The sequence below is a fragment of the Puntigrus tetrazona genome, chromosome 4 (assembly GCF_018831695.1).
Source record: "Puntigrus tetrazona isolate hp1 chromosome 4, ASM1883169v1, whole genome shotgun sequence".
Taxonomy (NCBI): Eukaryota; Metazoa; Chordata; class Actinopteri; order Cypriniformes; family Cyprinidae; genus Puntigrus; species Puntigrus tetrazona.
The window spans coordinates 8,397,587-8,412,999 of record NC_056702.1 but is presented as its reverse complement, the minus strand read 5'-3'; the positions used below and the strand labels follow the sequence as shown (position 1 = coordinate 8,412,999).

The 15,413-nt window shown below is 41.4% G+C and overlaps 1 protein-coding gene across 3 annotated transcripts in view; it reads left to right on the top strand.

Annotated features, from left to right (window-relative positions):
• The window catches only part of caprin2 (caprin family member 2), an 8,505-nt gene extending 1,330 nt beyond the window's left edge, over nucleotides 1-7,175 (top strand). For 2 of the 3 annotated variants that reach the window (XM_043237944.1, XM_043237945.1), the window contains exons 2-21: nucleotides 500-740; nucleotides 857-919; nucleotides 1,002-1,088; nucleotides 1,163-1,401; nucleotides 1,638-1,720; nucleotides 2,098-2,235; nucleotides 2,356-2,396; nucleotides 2,496-2,747; nucleotides 3,128-3,169; nucleotides 3,246-3,365; nucleotides 3,471-3,555; nucleotides 3,909-3,961; nucleotides 4,061-4,171; nucleotides 4,276-4,362; nucleotides 4,460-4,576; nucleotides 4,709-4,883; nucleotides 5,038-5,202; nucleotides 5,381-5,487; nucleotides 5,756-5,813; nucleotides 5,951-7,175. In XM_043237944.1, coding sequence (XP_043093879.1) covers nucleotides 500-740; nucleotides 857-919; nucleotides 1,002-1,088; nucleotides 1,163-1,401; nucleotides 1,638-1,720; nucleotides 2,098-2,235; nucleotides 2,356-2,396; nucleotides 2,496-2,747; nucleotides 3,128-3,169; nucleotides 3,246-3,365; nucleotides 3,471-3,555; nucleotides 3,909-3,961; nucleotides 4,061-4,171; nucleotides 4,276-4,362; nucleotides 4,460-4,576; nucleotides 4,709-4,883; nucleotides 5,038-5,202; nucleotides 5,381-5,487; nucleotides 5,756-5,813; nucleotides 5,951-6,513 — 2,827 coding nt within the window. In that variant the 3' untranslated portion in view covers nucleotides 6,514-7,175. The remainder of the gene's footprint in view (nucleotides 1-499; nucleotides 741-856; nucleotides 920-1,001; nucleotides 1,089-1,162; nucleotides 1,402-1,637; nucleotides 1,721-2,097; nucleotides 2,236-2,355; nucleotides 2,397-2,495; nucleotides 2,748-3,127; nucleotides 3,170-3,245; nucleotides 3,366-3,470; nucleotides 3,556-3,908; nucleotides 3,962-4,060; nucleotides 4,172-4,275; nucleotides 4,363-4,459; nucleotides 4,577-4,708; nucleotides 4,884-5,037; nucleotides 5,203-5,380; nucleotides 5,488-5,755; nucleotides 5,814-5,950) is intronic. The other variant, XM_043237946.1, reaches the window with a different exon arrangement.
• The last annotated feature ends 8,238 nt before the right edge of the window (nucleotides 7,176-15,413 follow it).

Sequence of the window (15,413 nt, the reverse complement as noted above, 5' to 3'; positions counted from 1 at the left end):
TGTACTGATAGCCAATAAAGTTACTTTTTCAAATCTCACTAACTTAATAAAAATGACAAGCCTTCAAAAATAAATCTAAATTGAAGTGGATAATGTAGAAAGTGAAATGAAACTCTAATAAACTCTAATGTATGTAGTAGTTTGATTGTGGTGTTTCATCCACGCCGATAGGTGTCAGCGTAAAGTTCATGACCACGGACTGTACAAAACGGTTTATTTTGCTGCTTTATATTGAAAACCGGTGTCCCATCTTGTTATATTAATGTTGTCGTAATAATGAACGCACTAGTTTTACCACTTCTGCATGTTATTTACCTATAATGTCTAACAAGCCCCACCTATAGTTCCACTTCATTGAAAAAGGTGGATAAATTGGGCAATATATATCGCGTACCTCGTAAAAGCGCAATGGCATTCAAGCTGGAGTGTGGCTATAAACGTCTGTTTCTTTATTTCCATAATACACGGCGTGACCTTTCTTAATTTCCCACTGCCTCAGAGAGACCGAGATCATGGTTCAGCTGTCACCATCTCGGACCCTAGAGACGTTGACTCCGTCAGGGTTGACCGTGGAGAAGGAGGATGGCCAGGGCAGCCCTAAATCCGAGTCCCCTCGGGTGCTCACCGCCCTCCAGGTCGCCCTCAGCCCCAGCACCACCACCTACTACGGCTATGAGAAATACATCGAGAACGGCCTCATCTGCCTCAAGCACAAGATCCGTAACATTGAGAAAAAGAAGGTGCCTTTTTATTGTCATTTGGGGAGAGATTGCATGAGCTGTGTTCAGTTGGAAGGGCTTTTGCTGCACTAATGCGCATCGGTGTGTAAAAAACGGAGCTACTTTTTCTCTTGCAGCTGAAACTGGAAAGCTACAGCGAGCGGCTGAAGAAGGGGGACAAACTCAATCAAGACCAACTGGTATTTTCTCATTTTTATTCGTTGCGTCTTGGGGAACGGGGCTTGTTTTTTTTAATAGGGCCGATGTGTGGTAATGCCGCAGGAAGCTGTGGGGAAGTACGAGGAGGTGGTCCACAATCTCAAGTTTGCCAAAGAGCTCCAGAAGACGATCGGGGCGCTCACGCAAGACGTAAGTTTCTCGCGGTCGTGAAGGTGCGGGGCGAAGCGGTTCTGCACGTCTCACCGGCTCTCATTTCCGCGCAGTTGCTGAAGGCTCAGCGCAAAGTTGCTCGACAAGAGAAGGTGATGAGGATCGAAGAAGAGAGGAAACGTCTGAGCTTGATGCTCCAGGTGCAGTACGTCCTCCACAGCCTGCAGAGAGAGGACGTCCGGAGGAACTTCTGCAACATGAGACAGAACTCCTGTTACCTGTCCACGCAGGACATGGAGAGCTTGCTGGACCTGGCGTCGTTGCTGGGATGCAAAAGAGACCATAGGATGAGGTTTGTGCTGCGCCTCATACTTTCTTCTGCCTTGTCAGAGGTTTTTTTCCTCTGCTAACTTTTGAAATCAGGGACCAGTTTCCTGTGTTGCACTATTTTGTTATTAATGGGAAGTGATGCACACCTAGCCAAAAAAAGTGAGAACATGTTAAGCCTGACATGGGTTCTTACGGTTATTTTTCATGTCGTTCTTACTGTATTTGTGGCTTGATCTGCCTTTTTGTTTCATGCACTAGTTTAGAGGATCAGATGGAACAGGCTGCTATTGTTTACTGGGAGCTTCTGGAAGGGAAAGAAGGACCAGTTGCTGGCTCTACATGTGAGTTTCTAGCTCTTTCTCTGTCTGATTAATTTGGTAGAGTTCCATGCGTCACCTGAGAGAAATATAAATAAGAGACTAAGTTTGCTTATGTAAATTATTCTCAATAATAAAATTAAATGCAAGAATACTCAATGTAAATATGAATACTGCATTTCATGCATGTCTTTAATAAAATGTAAATATTTGTAATGTTTTTTTTTTTTTTTTTTTTTAAATATAACTTACTGTTATTGAACTCTATTTTTGGAGTCTGTGTTAACTTCTGTTCTTTTTATGTATATGCCCTAGAAATATTGTAAAAGAGAACCCACTTCTGTTTTAGTGCTGATGGGATTAAGGGTGCAAAGAAAAATAATTGTAATATTTGACATTAGATAAGCACGTGAAGGAGAAGCTGCTTCGTCTCGTAGACTGTGGCTTTTTTGATCACGTACCACTTCCTAAAGTTGACAGTCAAAAGACGACTGAGACCCTAAAGGCGGACCCTCCATCAAGACCTTGTGGCCTCTCCAGTGAGATTTCATGAATTTTTCAAACTTCAAATGTTTGTCTAAACGGCCATGAAATTACTTGGATGAATGTAAAAATTTTTTTTTTTTTTTTTTTTTTTTTTTTTTTTTTTTGCATTTTAGCACTGGTGAAGCTGAGCTCAAAAGAAGTGCCTTCCAAAGAGGTAAAACCAACTGACGTATCAAACGCCGTGATCTGAAGTCGTTCAGTATTGAACGGTTTTGAGAAAACGCTCAAGTCGGTAACTTCTGAATGATGCCAGTTTCTTAACAGACGATGCCTACCAGAAACGGCCGTGACGGAGCGCAGACAGGATGAGAACGCGTCGCCCCGTGGCTGGAAGGAGGAGTTCATGGCCATGAAGGAAAGGGAGCCACCGGACTCGTGGGAAATGGACTTTTCTGATCCTCCTGCGTCCTCGAGGTCACCCATACAGAAGCCATGGAAAGAGGCGGCGGGGTTAATTCCCAAGTCTGCCGACATCGTAAAGAGACCCACCACTGACCCCAAGGAGGTGAACTTCTCTATTGAAATTGCACCTGACCTGAATTAGAAATTATTAGAAATTTTATAAACCTTTTTTTATTCATTCTTTATTCCAAGGAAGTCCCAAAATTTGTTTTATAAAAAAAGTCAGTTATATTTTAATTTGTCCTCTGAATAAATATGTAAATGCAGCCAGAATAAAGTTTCTTAATTAGATTTATTATAAATTTTTAGTATAAAATGGAAGCATTTTCTTGTATTTTTTTTTTACACACATCCCTAGCGCCCTCTTGTGGCACCAGGACAGTATCTTTAAAACCCCTTCAACATTTTCTTGCTTAAACAACTTTAAATGTTGGCCACCATTTGATGTAAAATGTTTTAATCTACTTCACGTGTGTGTTGTAGAAACGTCAAAGGAAGAGCAAAGGGGAGCAGGACTCTAAACCAGTGAGTGGTTTACACATCGTGAACTCAAGTGTTTTTAAAGTAGGTAGTGTTATTTCTTTGCTTTTTGTACTTTCAGATGCCTGTTGCAGTGGAAGTCTTCAGCTCTCCGTCTCCATTACCAAAAGACCCTGCTCAGCGCAAACAGCAGCTGGAGTCTCTGATGGACCAGATTTCAGGATCCTTCAGCTTCATGCAGGCACGCGCTTAGAAATTGCAGCAATACAATTCATTTGCTGCGATCTAAGTTCAAAGTTTCCCGTTTCTGTTAATCAGAAATGTTGTGCTGACTTATTTTTTGCAGGACTCCCTTCTGGATGGAGAAATGTCCCCCGTAAATGGTCAAACAAAGAGATGCCGTCCATCTCCAGGCTCCTCTACTCCTCTTGGTACATGACTGCTTTAGGTTAAATCAGTCACACTAAGTGTAGGATGGCGTTTAAAAGTTTAGCTGAAAAAACACTGTTAGGCTATGCTAGATATAGCTGAGTTTGTTTCTTCACCAGAATAAGTTTTCCATAACATCAGTTGCTCACCAATGGATCCTCGGCAGTGAATGGGTGCCGTCAGAAAGAATAAAAAAAAAATCACAGTGCACAAGTAATCCAGTTTATCAATAAGTCTTGTGACGTTACATGCATTCTGCCTTTTTTTCCTGTTCCCATGAGGAATCTTCTTGGATGGCCTGAGGGTTAGTGTATTCCTTTAAGCTGATACTAAAAGTGTTTCTTTTAACATGTAGCACAGAGGGAGTTAACAAAAAGCCCATCAGATATTCTGTCTCAATCCCAGCGGGTGAGTATATTTGATTTTAATGAGCTTATTTCGTGTGTGACATGCGGTTACTCCTCTTCCTCGTAGTTGCCTAATGTGATGTGTATTATCTAATGGTAGAGCACTCCGCTACGGATCCTGCTGTCTGGAGAGGTTAAAGGTTGCATGTCAAATGGAGACCGCTCTATAAACGGCTCTGACCTTGATCTACATCATGAAGAGAAACCACATGTAATTTAATTTTTTTGTACACGTTACATTTTATGCTAGCAAATGGCAGCGGTCACGCATGCAACTTTTAAATATGCTCTTATTGTAACACACTTTGTTTGTAGAAGCAAGGCGACGGCTTCACCTCTCCTCCACTGTACCGCAGAGGATCTTCCATCTCGGTCCCATTAGAAAACCAGAGCGCTGTACAGGTATACAAACAGACTAATATTAAACCGTCTCATGCACTTATTTTTTAAATGTAACTTGGAGGTTGCATTTGAGATTGACCTTAACTTTGTGTGTCAGACAGGAAAGCAGACGTTATGCAATGGAGTATCAACCACGGTGTCTGCCCCGACATTTTCCACTCCGCCCAGCCACAGATCTATCAGTGCAGAAAACACCTTCCACAACATTCACTCAGTGAGCATAACGTTTGTCCTCATGCATGCAAAGCGTTCCCCAGCGCCGATTCCACTTAGTTCAATATTGCGAAACGCATTACCCGAAGCTGAACTGGTTCACTCTAAGCTCCAGCTTCCCTCTTCTCATCAGGTGTTTAATGTGGCGTCTTTGCCCATCAGTGAGAGCTCAGGGATGAAGTCGGATGAGAGTGGGTTCTCGGAGTCCATGCATCTGAGTTACACGTCACCTAAGACCCTGAGTTACTCCACTGCCAGCACCCAGACACCACCTGAACTCAACCTACCTGAAGATGACCTGCAGATCGGTAAAACAAGCGCACATCTTTTGAGCATGGGGGTGTTTAATAAAAAAAAATCAAAAACAAACCCCAAAAACCTGACTTATCTTTTAAAGTGTTATTCATTTTTATTGGCTTTAGCTTTGTGGTCTTGCAAATTTGTCGTCTTGTGTCCTTGCAGAAGGCCCGTACCAGCTGGAGTGTCCTGTCAGTGCAGGTGGTCACGTGTTTTCTGGCTCCCAGTCTCGTCTGGGTCAGTCCTGCTACCCCCGTGGTACAGCGAGAGGTATGATGCGTGCAGGCAGGGGTTTGGGTCACTCATACAGATCACCTGGTGGCTACAGAGGTACCTTTCTCTACCTCCGTCTCCTTCACTTTGTTTCTTTATCTTTACATGTGCGGGTCACATTATAGAGGTGCACTTCTTGTCCGTAACAGAACCAGTGTGCTGCGTACCGTCACTCTTGCACAAACTTAACTAAACTTTATTTTCATTCATCCAATTTTTTTATCTGATTTAACAGGTGGTTATGACGCCTACAGAGTGAATGTGCGTTCTCCAGGAGGGAGCTTCATGTCCCAGACCCACACCACACACAGAGACCCTGCAGCTGCCCTTTATATGTCCAGGGTACGTTTCATTTGCTTGCTTGAGTGATTTTAATGTAAGTTTTTATAATCATTTCAATGTAAATGGAGAAATTCAGGTTATATATTAGTAAATACAAAAAGTGCCTACAACAAAATTGACAACTTTTTTTTTTTTTTTTTTTTTTTTTTTATAAAGTTTATAGGCATAAAAAGTTTAATAGGTTTTTGTTGATCTACTCTTTAAATATATAGCTGGTCAATTTTTTTTATTTGAGGCGGATCAAGTTTATTCTGTTTTTTGCTAACAGGAGAACGGGTATCAGAGCTTCAAACGAGGTGGAGGCACAGCGACTCAAAGGGGCAGTGGTATGATTATATACACAGAACACACTATGTAAACAAAAATGTTTTGGGTGCAATTGTTTGACAGCACGACTGAGTGTTACCTCAAAGTGAAATCCTGACCTCTGTGGTCTGTCTTTTGTATCTGTTTTCCTCTTTAGCCGGTTGGAGTGACTCTTCTCAGGTGAGCAGCCCGGACCGGGAGGGTTCGTATCCGCTCGACTCAGGAATCAGTGACACGCTCTCCATCCCGCCAATGGAAGTGCCCATCACGCCCCAGGGCCCACACACCCTGATGCCCGTACACGTGTACCCGCTCACCCAGCTCCGCGTGGCCTTCTCTGCCGCCCGCACGGCAAACTTCGCCCCTGGCACTCTGGACCAACCGATCGCTTTTGACCTGCTGCACACCAACCTCGGCGAGATGTTCGACACGGCCACCGGACGCTTCACCTGTCCCGCCGCCGGCGCTTACGTCTTCATCTTCCACATCCTGAAGCTGGCCATCAGCGTACCGCTGTACATCAACCTCATGCGCAACGAAGAGGTGATGGTGTCCGCTTACGCCAACGATGGCGCTCCGGACCACGAGACAGCCAGCAATCACGCCGTCCTCCAGCTGTTCCAGGGCGACCAAGTGTGGCTAAGGCTGCACCGGGGCGCCATCTATGGCAGCAGCTGGAAGTACAGCACTTTCTCTGGTTTCCTGCTGTACCAGGACTGAACATTTCTCGAAATAGGCACAAAAAGGGGGAAAGCATTTTTGGATGTTTTTTTGAAAGTTACTCTGCACTTTATTGCGCTTTCGGTTACGCATGGTGCAATTGCATGTTTGAAAGATCATGTTCAACAGTACAAAGTCAGTCTTAAAGCTAATGTAATGCTTGCTGGTGAAAGTTTACAAAATTATTATTTAAAGTTTCTTTTTCTTTCCAGATTTGATTGTTTACTGTGTACTTGGATGCACAAACTTGTAACCCAAAGTAGCTGCATTTAGTTTGCACTAAATCAAAATCCTAACATTCAGAAGCATCTTCTGGTGTTCATTTAATCCTCTGCTCATTTTAGATGAGATGGAGAGATTCGCCAGCCGTATAAAGTTAGCAAAATGGTGCCTTTCTGGTTTTGTTTGGGTCACTGAACACAAGCATCGCTTTGCAAGAATGGAGAATGGATTGTTTTGGGGTTTTTTTTCTTCTTCTGGTAATACTTGACATGTTGAGCACTTTAAAAGGGAATTAGTGGCCTTGTTGGGGTGTATGCGTGTTAATCTGTGCGTTTGTCTGTGAAAAAATACTGAGTGATCAATTGAACATTGACTCTGCCGAGAAGGCGTTTAGGCCAAAATTGCTCCCTCTTGTGCCTGAAATAAAAATGTGCAGTTGACATCTGTGATTGTGTCATTAATTTGTGCATGAAGTAAAGCGAAAATACTCTTTGTATTTTGGTCGGCGGTTTAGGTTAGTATTATAGTGTGGATTTTTCACATTGGTTTAAACCACAAATAGTGTAGTCCTACTCAACTGAAGACTAGTTTTCCTTCTGGTGAAGTTGCTCTTGCAGCAGTGGCCTTTTAAACGGTTAAAATGTGCAAGAAAATGATTAAACGGATCACACTTGGTTTTGGAATTTTTATAATTGTCCATACGTAGGCCTATATCAGACAGACTCTTGCAAATGGAAAGTGAAGACTTGTTACCTTAACATGCAAATTAAAAGGCTTTACATTTTTCACACAGGTTTAGGTCCAGTTTCATAGACGGCTTGTTTCAAGTATGAGATTCAAGCCATTTTTATAAACGTGCTTTCAGAACAAAATTAGTGGTGTGCCTCTTAAGACGATACAAAGACAAGGGTGTATTTTAAGATCATTGCAAGCTTATTTCGTTCGTAACATTTTACGGTTACGTTTTGGTTCAAGCCTAGTCTGTGAAACCGAGGTTAATCGAGAGGACATTGGGGTGAACACTAGAGGTAGCTGTCGCCCAACTCAATGCTCTCTCTGCACTGAATGTAATGGAAAAGCAGGACTTCACACTCTTCGCCCGAGGGCTTCTACTCGGATCACTTAAGCTGACATAAGTCCTGCCATGGGCCATGAATGTCACAATGCACAAATGTTTACTTCCCACTGCTCGGCTCTCGCAGCCGAACGTGTTTGTTCATTTAGCTTCCAGTGAGTTCGTTTCCAGTCCAAGCGAATGTTATTTCTGCGCGTTCAAGGCTGTGTAGGTTCTGCTGATGCTTTTTAAAGGAACGGTTGAAACAAAAATGAAAATGACCCCCTATTTAAGGAACGTTGAGGCTTCGAAATACTGGTTCATTATCACTGTTCATCATGATACCATTACTTATTACCATTATTATCAGTCGAGTCGATCTAGAGAGATTCAACCTGACTCCTTGTAGATTTGGAAGCAAATCAAAATTCTGGGAGAGTGAAATTTAACCCCCAGCTGGTCTTTAGGACAAGCCTGTCTGCGGTTGACCTGTCCAGACTTGTTCATATAATGCCCCCACCCTTCTTAAACCTAGTTTCACCCCTGTTTATTAGGTCACGTCCCATGTAAACCCACCACCTCCTACGTTCTGCGAGGTCCCGGGATGGCTGGGATGGTCAGCTGTCTTCTTGCATGCCATGGTCTGGAGATTTTTTGCTGGATTATAGAAAAAAACGACTCTACTGTTCATTGTGTCCTTTGAACAAACTCTTCCTCACAAACATTTGGCTGTTAAGGGGAAGGCGGCATTGGAGTGTAACTGCTAAGTATAAAATTCCCACTTCTCCTTCTCGAGATTAAGCCCGAGGCTTGTCTGATGTTTAGTTCATAACAATGTTGAAGTCACGAGTGTTATTCTGAGAAAGTGTCGGCCTGGGAAGACACCATCTACTGAGATTACTGGCATAGCTAAAAGACGGCAATGAAACTACTAACAGCCGGTCTGGTGGCACAAAGTGAGAGGAAAAACAAGTGAACTAGTCGACCGTGATGCTTTCAATTTGTTTTGTTTTTGCAAAAGCACCTCAAAATAATACCTGGAAGCCATCTATCTGTAGAAGACAGCAGCTAAATGGTGTATTCACACAACGTTTCAGACTAAACAGTCGTTTCTTCCCGTCTCCTGCCTTTAAAATGAAAGCTGGTGATTTGTCATCAGCCGCAATGTCCTTCCTGAGAGAAACTAGGTGCAGTCCGAGAACAAAAGGGCTGGTGACCGTGTCATTAGCAGAGATTGTTTACGTGTATTTAGTCATCTTGTACAACAGCTGTATTTAAATGGGTCACTGTTGAAATGCCTGGCCTAGCAACACACTCGGGCTTTTATATTCGCAATCATTTAATTAATCCTGAAATTATCGCCTTACCTTGTTCGCTTTTTGATTACTCATATTAGTGCTTTAAAAATGTTCTTTTGTAATTATTGTACATTTACAAGCGATCACGTCTTTCCAGTCAGATCAGTAGTAGGCTGATGAAGCAGTTTACTTGCAGTGGACATTTTGACCAGCTGAATAGTACTTAAAGGTGCAGTATGTAAGATTGACAGCTAGCGGTTGAAATGCCTACTGCAATTTCAGCCCGGAAATCTGTACGAAATGCATGTTTCAGAGTAAAATTACTGGCTTTAGAAGAAAAACTTTAATTATTATTTCATTAGCTACAATTATTGGAAATTTTCACTCATCAGATAAATATGGCTAAGATTATGTCTTGGTAGCTGCCACATTTTGAAGCACGCTAGCTATACGCAACTGCTAAATCGACTAGAGCAACATAAGTCACTCATTGCACCTTCTTGTTCTTGAGAAATACATTTTAGTTTTCGCAACCAGGCTAATGCATGCACAACATCTGAGCTGCGAAAACTGCAAACCGACTGTCTGCAAATGGACATTTGCGTATTTTCGCCCTGATCTGAGTTTGGTGTCACTGTTTTGCATTTCAGTTCTGAACACTCTGCCCACAGTCTTGCCAAAACTGTGGTGGTGTTTTACATATGTTTCCTATCATAACGTCTTTTTTGGCTCGCTTCTGTGCAACAAGGAGCGAGAAAAGGGATATTTTAGAATTGTATTCCATGAAAAGCACTTACGAAAATGTATGTTTGTGTTGTGGGTTGGACTGGCGACAGACTTGTCACATGACTACAATTGTTCTAATATTTCGAGATGTTACAAGACTACTGGATCTCCTATTACCAGCATTAAGAGATAGCCCGCATTGGCTTTCATCATTGAGTTATTGTGTGTTTACTTCTCTTTTTTCATTACTTTCAGCCCCGACATTCTCAACAAAAAAAAAACCTTTGCAGGGAAAGGCTGTGTGCAAAATAGTTCAGCATAAATTCCCAGCATAACGTAGCAGGAAATCCCCTTCAGAGGTCCAGTGTAACACATTTACAACATTGTTGCGTTCTGCAGTGCATTATGGGAGGGGGTAAATATACTGCTGTCCACCCAGGAATAAACTCGGATGTAAGCCGCAATAGGGTTGTGATAAGATTTGCACTTTTGTCTTAATCTCTCTGAATTGCCAGTTTTTCTGAGAACTGTAGAACTCAATTGCAGAGGCTCGTTCAGAACGTAACGGAGGCCCAAACACCCAAAGGAGCGAATGTTTTCTCACACCCGTGTCAGAATTCAGAGCTTTCACACAAAAGAACGGCTGTGTGACTTGAGCTTACACCTCTATGAGGAGGTCCAGGTGTGTGAGCTTAACCTGAAGCTGCACCCCGTCATTTCTTCCCGTCCATGCGATCTCGCTCCTTCATGTTGAACGTATATTTTTCCTAAACCTCCTCCTGTCGTTTAACTCCCCCGCTCAATGTCAACATGCTAGTGGTCCTGCAGTTAGTTTAGTCTTGTGCTATGTTTGGAAAAGCATATCCTTACTACTGAGGCAATATATAGCGTTTGTAAAGCGCAAAGTATGCAAGTTTTCTGTATGTAGTATGGACAGACCACTGCCTGCTTCAAGATACAAAGTGCATAGAAATATGCTGTGCTTATTAAACTTACACATTAAATTTATGCAAAAGAATAAGCCAGCTTTTTTATAAAAAAAAATCTTCACTTCAAGGCAAACTCATGCAAAATTTACTTTGTAGAGTGTTGAGTAATTTTGGAAATTTAATCCACCTTCTTTATTCTTTATTTTAAAAGGGACATACACTTAAGTCCAGTGTGTAAATGTGACAGATTTTGCAATACATCTATCTAGGCTTTTTATGCAAAAGTCTAATTTGCATAAAAATATGTCAATGGAAACCTGACTTGCGCTGCCCTATATAGTCAGAATAGCATATATATATATATATTAAAACCCCTACAGTGTGTAGTATGTACTGTGTGCCCAGTATGCAAATTTTCTGTATGAGTGGAATACCCAGATGATCGCATTTGCTAAAATATGCATCTGGTTCCATTGTAGTGTGCGTGCAAGCCTATTTTTATCCCTATCCATCCAGCATTGTTAATGCAGTATTCCAGTTTGCATAAAAACAATGTGAATGGAAACCCAGCTAATGCTCTGCAAATTTAATATGTACCCAGATGACCAAATTTGCTTAAATATGTAGTATACGGCAGAACAGACTAAATGCTAAGAAGGTACGACAACAATAGTAGACAATATCCATTTTATACAGCAGCATGCATGCTAAATAGTATGCTATTCCATTCAGAACATAGCACCACTCCTTCTTACACATTGATCTTTTTTACCCTTTACAGACTTAAGTCAATCTCTGCCATGATAATGTTTCTCCCTTGATTTAGTGTGATTGCGCCGTAATTTGGAAACGCTGCGTTATGGTTTGAATCTGATTTATGTTGCCGTTAATGGCTGCCATCTTTCTTGTGTTTGTAGGTTGGAAGCGAATGAGTTTGAAGCTCTACATAGGGGGGCCGCCGGCTGCTGTTTGCAGACCCAGACTGGAGATAATATTGGGGCAGGTTGGAAAGCGCTGTGGTGTGGTTTGCCTTGGTGGCTGGCGAGACCGTAAAATTGTTTCCACATGGAAAACGAAATGTCGTTTTCAGAACGTGGGTCCCGTGAACCTTAAAGTCCTTAAATTGCTGTTAGCCACTGTTAGCAATGTTGCCGTGAACTAATTCCTGGAAGTGACGGCATGTTACGCGCATTTTGGAAATGAAATAGACTTCCGTCCAGCATTTCTATGCGAACAAACCCAAAAAAGCTAGCCAGTGTTAAAAAAGAGCTAATCAACTACGTGTTTACATAAACGCAAACACGAACGAATCCCGCTCTGGCTAACATCGCTAACGATGCAGTTTTTCCAGGATGCTTTGTTCGCCATTGTAGGCCTCCATTTCTTATTCTTTGTTCAAGTATCGCTCTGTCTTCCTCTCCTTCTTGTTCTCTTTCATCATTATTTGCTGCAGTGGAAGGATAATTATAGCTTTCGGGAAATGATGCCTCCGTAAAGCCCCCTTTGGGAAAGAATCAGGCTGTAAAACGATTCTTTGCCCGCTGTGTATAACAGCACTATGCTGTGCGGAGAAAGTGCGAGGTAAACAAGTTCTTTCAGCTTTCTCTGCCCATCGCAGTCTGAACGGTCAGATGTTGTCCAATACGTTCAAGTGTGGAATAGACTCTACATTCACTGAAAAGTTCATCTCAGCCTCACAGCCGTATGTGATGGGAAATGAGCTTTTTCGTGATCTCAAATTAGTCTGTGTCCTTGCGTGTTATGCAATGTAAGGGACGAGGCGTTGCTCGAATCCTTTTGGGATTTATGTATACCACGGGGGTGCGTATGGAGATGCATGCGTGAGAGTTTCAGAATCACAGCTCTGGGCCGGACCGCTTCACATTAGAGTTGTTTATCGCGTGTAAATTATCCAGAACTGATGTTCATCAACAAACGCGCATGCACACAAAGCCTCTGAGCTCATCTCTTGCTCACGGCTCTGGCGCAATCCGCAGTGCCTCGCGCAGACATTTACAGGAATATTTTGGCTCCGTCGAAAAACAACCGCACGTTCTGTTTCACCGTGTTTGTGGCCGCTGCGCTGCACGTTGCCTTAGCTCTTTAGGTTTGTCGCTTTGCTTCAGTGCGAATCACTTTTCACCTCAGGAGAATGTACTCTGACAATTACAGTCTGTAAATTTGCCCTTCGAGTAACTGATCCCTTCATGCTTTCGTAACATGTAGTCACTCGACGCACGTAATCTAACGCAAAGCTCTGTTTTTAGAGTTGGCGCAAATGGGCCAGTTGTTGATATAATCTATTACAACTCAGGTAAAACAAGTAGCAAGCAGAATGGAAGGAATGTAGATGATGTTCCACTCATGAAAGTTAGAATTTAATTTAGTCACAGTCATGTTTAAAGTCATGCTTGGCTCTAAATTATTACTATTGTCCTTAGAAATTGCCTTTTGTGAGACAATCACTTTCGAATAATTAAGCACATTAGTCAGAAATAATAATGGTAAAAGCACTGTTGTTCAACATATTGAATATACAACATTAAACAAGATGTAAATATTTGGCAAATTTGACTTATTTTAAACACAATATTTCTAGGCATAATAGAATTTTTAAGCAAAGTTCGGGAAGCTGAGTCAAGTTTGGTCTCGTTTTAAAGAAGACCCATGAAAGGTTATTGATGAAGTAAAAAGTGAAACCAAAAAAGAAGTCAAAAATAAAAAATCTAAGCCATGAATCTAAACAAGTTGTGTTCCAAATTTGAGGTTGATATCTCAAAAAATAAACTTACAGTAAAATTGAATTTGGGAGCGGTAAGAAATGTTCCTCAATGGATGCCAGTAAAACTCAGCAAGTGCATGCAGTGATTGGATTTGTGATTTACGCTAGAGTTTTTCTCAAATATTACAAGAACACACACAGACGATTTTTATGACACACATACCAACACATCCACACAATTATAGCTGCGTAATGTATCCAATGGACACTATAACAGATTACAATATGCATACGCAGAAAACAGGAATGAAGTGAGCATTTGCTTTATATGCTAAATTTGAAAAAAAAAGGGCACTATCTGGTAAAAAATTATTTTCACATTTTGAAGCCTTGTCAACGGAATGAAAGCCTAATAACAAATATTACACAACTGTATAGTTAATGGTTTCAATGAGGACATTTTTGTTCAAACGGTGCTGACTGGTTCGCTTTTTTGTACCTAGTGCAAAATAAGTGTATTTATTTCTATAAATGCACACCTGAGCCAAATGTATGCATTTAGCATTAACACAGGCAAAATGATCAGAAAGAACAAAACTAAAATAGGCAAAAATGTCCAAAAGGATGCGCCAGGGTTAAGTGAATCAGTTAACTGATTCAATGACTCGCTTTGAATGAGCAATAGATTTAAACGAATCGGTTCAGGCTCATTCAAAACGTTATTTATCGCCACCTTCTGGCCTCACCGATGGCAAAATAGAAGCGTGCAAACGCAGAAGAGTTTTATTTATATATATATATCAACTGCTGCAAATATAGGCAACTTTAACGTCACGCTATCATCGTGGTATGTATACAATGTACGTTTGTTTTACAGGAAAGAGAGCGAGTTAACTATTTGTTGTTGACAGAAATGTGTTTGTTGCTTTTAACGTGTAGTAGCCCGCAGGTGTTAATGTCCATCTCTGAGGGATAAGGCCTGGTTTCAGACGCACACTCTCTCCGGGGGACTGCATCAGATGCACGCATGAAGAGGTCATTCCAGTTTTGTGCCAGATGCCTCGTTGAAACGGACACACTGAAATCGGAGAAAGTAGAAAAAGAGGTATGTACCGCAAACAACGCAATGGAAAGAGGCGTGAGCGTGTCCTCGTGTGGCCCAGGACACTTTCTTGTCAGCTTGTTTTTATGTGCATCAGCATATTCAGGGCTGTCATGCAATCATGATGGAAAAACAATAACATATTGACCACTATTTAGATTCTTTAAGGTAGTATCCCCTTGATGGTCATTATTATTATTATTATTATTATTATTATTATTATTATTATATAAATTAATAGCTGTTATGTGTCAGGCAGCTTTTTGGAGTTTCATTATAATTTTTTTATTTATTTGCATTTAATATTATCAATTAGCTTATGCCTTTTTAATATTAATTTTTGTGCATTTTTCTATTAAGGAGTATCTCAAATAAATGATCCTCTGGCCATTTTAAATACTTACTTAATCATGTTAATGCCGATGGTGATGTTATGCGAACGGATGTAGTATTCTGTCAGGAGTTTGTGTATGTGCTCTTTTGCGAGCGTCTCAATGTTTAATTTGAAGAGTTTAGATGTTGTTTATTAATGATTTGTTTGTTAGAAGCCGTGCATCTGCCTCAACACTTTTATACTTTTGAATTTAAATTTAGCTGCGTATTCAGCTAAAATATTTCTGTATTGATTATAATTGTAGACGGGCACATGATTTGAAGGGCCTTTTTGATGGTTTGATGATCACGGCAAAATTCAGCATGTTTCAGCTCTTGGTTCCAATTTGTGTTCGTCCCTCTGTGACTCATGTCTTGCCATTTGTGGCCCGCCGCTCTATCCGGAGATTTTCTCTTTCCCGTTGGTCATTTTGGGCAGAGAGCGTGAGCCGTTAGAAGTGGCAGTGAATTAGTC